At 38.7% G+C, this 9,592-nt stretch overlaps 1 protein-coding gene across 2 annotated transcripts; it reads right to left on the reverse strand.

Moving 5' to 3' along the window:
- Positions 1 to 771: 771 nt before the first annotated feature.
- On the reverse strand, positions 772 to 9,270 carry LOC113228546 (zinc finger protein 583-like). 2 transcript variants are annotated; one of them, XM_026461893.1, is made up of 8 exons: positions 8,885 to 9,270; positions 6,945 to 7,124; positions 4,499 to 4,642; positions 4,026 to 4,219; positions 2,999 to 3,173; positions 2,760 to 2,856; positions 1,606 to 1,799; positions 772 to 1,293 (listed from the first exon to the last, which is right to left on the reverse strand). In XM_026461893.1, exons 1-8 carry the CDS (start codon positions 9,171 to 9,173, stop codon positions 1,151 to 1,153), a joined length of 1,416 nt encoding a protein of 471 aa, XP_026317678.1. In that variant the 5' UTR covers positions 9,174 to 9,270; the 3' UTR covers positions 772 to 1,150. The 2 variants fall into 2 exon arrangements, with proteins under 2 accessions (XP_026317678.1, XP_026317677.1); XM_026461892.1 differs by having other exon boundaries at positions 4,026 to 4,231.
- Between the last annotated feature and the right edge of the window lie 322 nt (positions 9,271 to 9,592).

The following is a 9,592-nucleotide window of genomic DNA, read 5'->3' on the forward strand; positions in this document are numbered from 1 at the left end:
GAAAACTGTACTCTGAAACTGGTCTCGTTTATGAAAATAAATAGAATCAACTTTTACCACTTACTGCAGAACAACCAATCTTCCACCATAATTTACCTTTATTCAAATTTGAGTACTAAATTTACAGATAACGTTGTCTAATTTCATAGTTCTTTCAGTTTCAAGTAATAAATAGATTGTCAACGATCCTGTAGTTGCTGTATATCGTATTACTATCGTCTTTAATCCAGAAATCAAATTATTTGGCGTACCTACTACGATTATGAATTTTTCTCAGTTTTAAACGTCCGGTATCCGGCCGGATCCCTATTGTCTGTTGCAACTTCATTAATTTTTCATTATTCGAGACAAGCTAAGACGTCTAATTGGCCATATTGCCAGATCTTACATTGTAATTTTTCTTCAATAGTTTAATTTTCTGACATTTCGTTGTATCAAACAGTTGTATCTTAAGACTCAATTTATATTGCGCGGGAACGGAATTCTCGCGCATACTCGAGAATGCTCGCGCATTCCGCGAAAGATTTTGCCTCGTATCTAGTTTGTACGTTACACGATTGACCATAAAGTTCATTATGCATAGTACAATTCGTTATAAAAATTCGCTGCCATTCCGTTCCGCTGCAATATAAATTGAGCCTTACGGTAGCCATTGAAATTCGATAACAGCTTTAAGAACAGATATGATATTTGTCTTCAGACATGATGAAGGTACTCATCGAAAGCGAAAGAGGGTTCTTTCGCTGTCGATGAGTACCTTCATCTCGATTACTTGTGGCGTTACCATTGTCACCCCCTTTTTTCCGACAAACCAAAGTGAGTATGAGTATGATGGACACAATAGTATCGTATATTTATATATCCACAAATGAAACCCTGACGTGTAAACAAAACAGTGAGGTTCGAGCGTGAATATGCAGGTCTGTGACATGCCACCGTAAAAATTCATAATTTAAATGATTCCAAACAACTAAGCATTTGTCTAAATAACTGCGCTATTTAGATGCGTGAAAGCACTAACGACACAACCTCGTCGGTGCATTCCTAGTTCAATAAACCTCATCCCCACTCACCATCGACTTGGGCACGTTTAAAACGGAACGTCTTTTGCAGCGGCGATGAGTGTCATCAGATCGTTTTTATCATCGGGTCAGGAGGGCTCCGGGGCTGGTGCGGGTGCGGGGGGAGTAGCCAGTGGGGGAGAAGAGTCTTCCCCCTGGCATAGCTCGGCTTTCACGCGCCGAGCGATGTGCGAACGGGTGTGCTTGCGTAGGTGATCTTTGCGGTAGAATCCTTTTAACGAAGAAAGGTCGAAGAAAAATTGTGTAAAATTTCAAGTTACAGAAAAAGAGTTTAAAAAATTAATAGGTAATTTTGCCCTAGTTTTTAAAAACCTTGCATAACACTTTGTATATATGACAAAGCATAAAATATAAAATAATATTAAAATGAACTTAAAAACTGATTTATTGCATAGATGTTATTAGTTTTTTTTTAAAGTTTAATGCGAACGAAAGAGAAGAGGTTGAGGGAACAACTCTGAATATTGTTTTAATTACTAAACTGCCTTTATGAGTGTACGTAAAAAAGAGAGTGCAATTATACCTTTTCCGCATTCATTGCAAACATGCCGCTTCTCCCCCGAGTGTATGACAAAGTGCAGAGTGAGTTGCTCCTTTCTCTTGAAGGCCTTGAGGCAAACCGAGCAAACGTGCGGACGCTCCGGGTTGTGTGATTGCTTGTGACGCGTCAGATGGTCTTTGCGTTTTAACGCCGCGTTACAAATATCGCAGATAAACCTGATAAATAGAATAATATTTAAAAAATCAGTAAAAGCTTTTTTTTTTAATGTAAGGTCACTATTCAATATCAGTCACATTCACATTCAGTCAGGGTCACGACTCAGGTGCCAGCTGGAAATACCGTAGACAAGGCCACAGATGGGGTAGAAGGGTGCTTGAGTAGAGACCCAGAGATGGATACAGAAGCGTAGAAAGTCAACCGAAGCGCTGAACTGACAACCTCGTCAAAGTGGTAGGGAGAAAATTGGATGAGGAAAGCATAGGACCGCAAGGAATGGCGTGCATTGAAAGAGAACTACAGGAAGCATTGAGTGGATAGCGGTTGATAAAGAAGTAGAAGATGGGTCACTATTCACCGCACTCAAGACTGTTAAGTCGACTTCATGGCAACTATGGATCGCGACGTTGCCGAAAAGATGCTACTTGTACGTACATGCAATTATTTGAAGTTCAACTACTTTTATAAGTGATATGGTTAACTGTTAAGGTCGCAATCCATTGAATAGTGTTGTTCACTTATACACTACAGGAAGCATTGGAGTGGATAGCGGTTGATAAAGAAGTAGAAGATGGATCACTATTCACCGCACTCAAGACTGTTAAGTCGACTTCAGGCCAACTATGGATCGCGACGTTGCCGAAAAGATGCTACTTGTACGTACATGCAATTATTTGAAGTTCAACTACTTTTACAAGTGATATGGTTAACTGTTAAGGTCGTAATCCATTGAATCGTGTTGTTCACTTATACATTTTCAGCAGTGGCCAGTGGCCGAGTCGTTCGTTTATACAATTAGATATGGTGGATCTTTTTACATATTTTGTATTACACTATAAACACAGCAAGAATTCAACAGGCTGCTATGAACAACATATGTACGAGTATATTTTCATCTACTTAGCCTTTTATTTGTTAGGGAACAACGTCGTTTGAAAGGCTATTTTTTGCAAAGGTACCTTCTTTCCATGGTATGTCCGACAAGATGCTGCTCCAACAATCCTCTCTCTGGATATGCCATGTGACATTCTGGACAACAATATAGCGTGCTGCCATCTGCAATTAAATGATTAAATTTAAAAGTCCTCCCAGCGGGATATTCCGCAAACTTCAAAAGAACAGATAATTAATAAAATACAATTCACATTCAAATTATATCGCTCTTTGAGTTGAAATTAGTTAGCTAAAAGAAAAATACCAAGTGCAGTAGTGAGTCGTATTTCTCCCGGCTTAGGTCTCTGTTTCTTCTCTTTGCCCTTCTTCTTTTTCTTCTTCTTCGAGACGATGACCGTACTGGCAGTATTTATGGGTGAGTTGCTTTCGCTTTGATTCACAATCGTTGCACTTTGTACCACCACACTGCTTGCTGGCACCTAATAACGAAATATACTTTATGTTTCGCTTAATAAACACCGTATAGTTAACACATTTTTTATCTTCTTGCAATACGACCATCTTTTAAGGATGCGATTATGGGCTGTACTCCAACTGTTTTGCGGATGTTGCTGGTTAATTAGCACAGCGCAGTGGTGCTTTTTACAGCTTATGACTTCCGGCTGCTTTGAAGCGAAATGGTTTCACAGCCCCGCACTAGGGAAACCCTGTATCGCGGGTGCCATGGACACACATATAGACAACCATAAAATACACCCCAATACACGAGAGAAATAAATGTAGGCCATGCCATTCTCTCAGCCCAGGAATCGAACCTGGGACCTCTACGTAGCAGACCAGCATGGTAACCGTTGGTTGTCTTCTAAAATGTTGTCATGGGTTGTCTTCTAAATGATAATCCATAAAAAAAATCAACCCTTCACACCCTTATTAAGCTTTTAAACATTTGCCTTTTAGAAATAAATTATACTCTCCTACTGTAAAGTAATGTCATAGTCCCCTGACGTATTTATTACAGCACACGGGAGAGAAAAATTGATTGAAATATCTCTAATAACAATCGAATGAAACCGATTTTTCCGTAGATGAACATAGTAAAAAATAAAAATATTGAGGAACTTTGTAATTTTTTTGCCGACCGAAGTTTACTCAATCGTGTTTCGAGTCCCATTCACTACCTGTATCTTCTGTTCTCATTATCCATTGTTAAAATAAAAATGCGTATTTTTTAATGTCGAAAAAGCAATTTTCCTTGTGGGCATAATGGTCTATCGGCCTATTTTGGGTCTCACTTTAGCTTAACGCTATTTGAAAATGTTATTTCAACTTACTGTAATAGCGGGCACGGTAGCAAGTGAATTGGTGGCGACTGTTACTATAGTTGGTTCGTTCTTGCCTTCCACTGAGGACACGGGTGTGGAATACTTGAGAAGATGATGCAAGGGCAGAGGTAGCGCGGAGAGATAGTCTGTTACACCACCGGTTAATGTCTGCCAGGTGGAAGAGTCGGTCACGTCGCCAATACCTGGGGACAGAACTGTGTTGTTGAAGAATTTTAGAGGCGGCTTGGTGCGATGAGAAGGTAATTTCACAAATGATGTACTTATTTTTGTTTTACGTTGGTTTGCTTCTAATTCGTTAAAGCAGGAAAATGGGAACGGTAAACTGATAAAGGTTTCCATATTCTTGTTTAGATAATAAAGTGAAGTCAAGGGAGATTGTTTGTGTTGACTATGATAGACTTATTTAGCTTTGTGAATTTCGTAGAACAAAAAATTGGGTTTATGATGGTGAAGGTACTTACTTATATATTCATTAGCGGTAGCATTAGCATTTCTGTCAGGTCGCGTTTCTTGCTTAATCGCGCGCGCGATGGCGGCAGCCTCCTTCGGCTCATGCAGCACGACTAATAACTGCTGCCCTTGTTGAAGGGGCGTTGCTTGGGTTACTATTAAATAAAACGTTACTTCAAAGATAATATTAATATCGATGGTGGAAATTTGGAATGTCGTAAGGTACATTTCGCTGTAAGGGAAAAAGACCTCACAACAAAAAGTCTGTTAGGACATTTCAAATTTCCACTGTATCGACAGTAAGCAAGGGTAATAATTTTGTCGAAGTATCATATTAGGGGTTAAAGTATGAAATTGCCGTTTTATTGCAATAGGTTCTTTGAATTTTCATAGAATCTTCATGGTTTGAGGTTTTCGAATGAAACTTTTTTCAAATGGTTTCTGTGATTTTTTTTTTTTAATTTGAAACATTTGAATATCGACTTTCAATTGTTTTTGTTATTCAATTTAGACAAGAAAGATGGATACTGCGAAAATTCGAGTGATTTTTGAATACGAGTTCCGACGCGGAACTAACGCGGCAGAAACAGCCCGCAATATCAATGCTGCGTTTGGAGAGGGGTCTACTAATGAACGCACCGTGCGATTTTGGTTTAAACGCTTTCGTGATGGAAATTTCAACTTAAAGAACGAGCCACGAGGAAGACCGCCCACACAGGTGAATAACGATGAATTAAGAGAGATAGTGGAAGCCGATCCTAATCAAACTACCCAGGAATTAGCGGCTTGGTTTAACGTTACCTTACCCACAATATTGACTCACTTGCGTCAAATCAATAAAATAAAAAAATACGAAAAATGGGTGCCTCATGATTTGACTGATCTGCAGAAAGAAACGCGTGTTGAAACTTGTGTTGCCTTGTTGAACCGGTACAGAAATGAAGGAATATTGGATCGAATTGTAACATGTGATGAAAAGTGGATTCTTTATGATAACCGGAAAAGAAAATTGCAATGGCTGACCCCAGGTCAAATGCCACAACAGTGTCCTAAAGCAAAACTTACCAATAAAAAGGTAATGGTAACTGTTTGGTGGTCTCAGCATGGTGTTATTCACTATAGTTTTCTCCGATCTGGTCAAGCAATAACGGCAGATGTCTATTGTGCCGAACTCCGAACCATGTTGACAAAACTAGCAGTAAAACAGCCCCGACTCATGAATCGATCTTCACCATTATTGCTCCACGACAACGCGAGACCTCACACAGCACGAGAAACCATTTTGACCCTTCAGGAACTGCAGTTAGAAACCATTCGTCATCCTCCGTATTCACCAGACCTTGCTCCAACGGACTACCATTTTTTTCGTGATTTGGACAATTATCTACGTGACAAGAAGTTTTCTTCCCAGGAGGCAGTACAAAATGCTTTCACACAGTTTGTGCAGTCTAGATCGTCGGAGTTCTATCGCAAAGGCATTAATAACCTTCCCATTAGATGGCAGCAATGTATAGATAATAATGGCAACTATTTTGATTAAATAAATTTGTTAAAAATTTAAAAAATAAACAATTTAGATTTTCAGTACAAATCGGCAATTTCATACTTTAACCCCTATTATTTTGGAAAGTCGTAAGCGACATTTTGTAGTAAGGAATATTTCCATTACGACAAAATATTCCTTACGACATTTCAAATTCCACCATCGATATATTAATATACTGGTGTGCTGGTGTTGGATGTAGGTACGAAAGGACGACGTACTATTCTTTTCTTGTTTGCCCAGGCAAAATACGGCAAGTACCTTACGTCGATTGGCAAATCCTTTCACTGCGATGACAAGCATTATAGTGTATGCCATCGATACGATAAGGAAAAGAAAAATAATATATATTTTATTGCCCACGCTAATATTGTACACAATAAAAATTATCATTTTATTATAACTTTTTTTATTAAAAATTGACCTCAAAAGTTTGTGGAATTATATATATTTGTTTAATTGAAGGTTAACGGAAAGTGTGCGTAATGAAGTGTAATCCAATAAACCGGATGCATCCCCTAATTTGCTACCTGAGGAATGCTACCGTTTCTAATCAATTCACGAATGTCGGAGTAATCCCGTAACACATACAAACACACACAAACACACACACACACACACAAATACAGTCGAATCGAGAACGTGCTCTATTGGCAGCTTCATTGTTTTAAGCAACTTTTTATACAAGTTTTATTTACGAAACTGGAAAATAGTCAAGCCCTAGTTCAGTCTAACGACTACAAAAGCATAGTGGATGCCCTCGGCAAGGAGCACATAATAAAAGTGGAGCCTTCTCCGTGTCGGTCGGAGCACGTCTCAAGAGCCCAAAGGTATCGATCGCTCTATTAAATATTTGCCCGGGAGTCAAAAAGCTTGTCGGAGATTTTTGTTTCACATCATTAAAAAGTATTTACCCTGATGCTGCTGCATCATAGTAGCCATAAGATCATGATGTATCTCTTCTCTCTTCTCGGCTTTTAACTGCTGAACGCTTTCCGCTTGCACATAGCTCGTCTGCCCGCCGTAGGTGATATTGCCCAGGTTCACAGATGATGTGGACGCTGAGATTGTTTGGTATTTAACGCCAGTGTTCACTGTAAAATAAATAGATGTGAAAGTCCTTCAATCGGGTTCCGGAATCAATTTTATTCGTGGCCTAACCTTTTATTGGGCATTGGCAAAACAGTGGCCAACTAATATATTTTCAAAATTTCGCGCCAAGCGTAAGTTTAGTGTTCTCAACCACCGTAGCCATTTTGGTGTCTTCAGCCTAATAACCGTAGTCAATGTTTTTTCTCGCTTAATATACCCAATATCATTGAAATATTGTGATTTGCTTAACTAACCAATTAGACAGGAAGTCTAATGTATTAAAAACATTATAATATAATACCAATAGTCGTTGAATATTAAATTATCATTTTTTTGGGACTTTATGCGGCGGATGTGTAACCTCGGTCCGCACGACATTTTTGACAAATCAAAAATCTACAAATTCTCCGTGTAGAAGGTAAGTAGGTGATGTTTTTATTGTTATCTATGAAATTTTCTACCATTGTAGTTATGTATTTTATAATAAAAATGTCACTGCTTCTGGATGTTATCATACATCAAATTCCAACTTGCCAATGCCTGGAATTACGTTATTGTTGTGGCAAAATACTTACCAATGATTTATTGTAGTCTATCTTTTTTAGATGGCACATACGAAGAAACTTACTCTCAAAGTCAACTGATTGGCTCTAGAGCTTCCCGATGAATCTAATTCTGAAGATAACATTTGCGACTACGATTTGGATGACTACGAGATGTCTACAACAAATGTATTTTCAGTACCATCCGAAAGTATACCGTCCTCATTAACTCGCATTGTTCAAGCCCTGAGTATTTCAAGCAGCTCATCCAACACAACATCAACAGCAATAACGTCAAATTTTGAGTAATATCACATGTGATTGACACTTACCTATATCTTCGTATGTACTTAATTTTTTATTAGGATAAGTAAAGCATTTTTTTTATGTTGAACTTTACTGATTCTCGAAAAATATGGCATAATTTTGACATTGATCTCTTTATCCAGTTCTTATGTTTTCGCGATTGTTACACATAGGAAATGAAACTATTTTTCGGGATTATTTGACGTTTCGTTCGGGCTCTTTGTTTGAAAAAAAAAACAAATATACGCGATTTAAATCCGGAAAAATAGTTTCATTTCCTATTGATCTCTTTCTTTTGTGATAAAATGTTACACTAATGGTTCTAACATTACGCAATTTATTAAAAATATGACTCTTAAAACCAAAATTAATTTGTTTGTATTTTTATTTCTGTTTTATTTATATATTTTTCATTTACTACATACAGTTATAGGCAATTATTTTGCCATTGAATAGATAAACATTCTGTTATAGGCAACGATGTTGCCACCCCCCTTAAAATATTCAGTAAAAACCAAAATGTTCTAAAATAATTTTTGATAACATTAAAAATAATTTTAGAACATTTTGGTTTTGGACTGTGGTAACAGACTGCATATGTACCGTAAATACCTGGTTAAATATTTCGAAAAAATATTTTCCTGTAGTAATCAACCAGAAGCAAGCTTGTGAACTTGGAACACGGATGAAGTAAAATCGACTACGTAGCCCTATCGTCTAAGGGATCGAATCATTTTTCAGTTGTCTAACTTTTTATTCACGAATAATAAATGTTTAATAATAATAAAATAAATGTGAAAATTAGATTTAGTATAGGTATATAAATAAAGTAGATAACGTGTATGTATAAAAGCAAATATTTTTTTAAATTTTGATCCTTATATTTATAAGTAGGTATGTAAATACGATCTCACCAGTATGAATAGGCGCGAGACCGGCTAGCGTAACAGTGCCGGGCTGCGCGGCGCTCACTACGACTACGCTTTCGGCCTGGCGGAACTTGACCCCGTCCACAGATACGTTAGTAGTCGAGCCTGGCGCGACTGCGAATTGCACCCCGCCGCTGCCAGCCTGGTAGCGCGTCTCTTGCACCACCCCGCCATTACCACTGCCCTCATAGCCAAACTTCGCAGCGAACTGATGGATTGTCGGAATCGCTGTCGCCGTCGTCGGTAGATGCCCCGTAAACGGAGCGAAGTTCATTGTTCCCCGACCTCACTGCAAACGCAACACTTCTGTACCATATGGCCCCCATCGCAACTTCACAAGTCACGTGGAAAATGTGTGTCAGCGGGCAGGTGTGGACGGCAACACGATGAATCAAAGGGTGCGGCCCCTACAGGGCGCTCACCAACCCCCGCCATTACCTCACCCCAGCGTCTGTCGCATTTCAAGCACTCTATTTTTACCGGCCCACGTTCTCACACCATCGCCTTCGATGCCACATTGACTAACCTCACAGATATTGAACACAAGGATGTAAATGTAAAAAATTGGATATTTACCTGGTTTCCGATGAGATTAAGTGTTTTCATATCTTTTTAATTGTTCTGCTGAGGTGAAATACGGTTTGCGAGGGATGTCGGAGTGCGCGGTAGAGATGCGCGGAACTAAGAGCGCAG

Source organism: Hyposmocoma kahamanoa, unplaced genomic scaffold (assembly GCF_003589595.1).
Source record: "Hyposmocoma kahamanoa isolate Upper Pololo Valley unplaced genomic scaffold, ASM358959v1 232, whole genome shotgun sequence".
Classification (NCBI taxonomy): Eukaryota; Metazoa; Arthropoda; class Insecta; order Lepidoptera; family Cosmopterigidae; genus Hyposmocoma; species Hyposmocoma kahamanoa.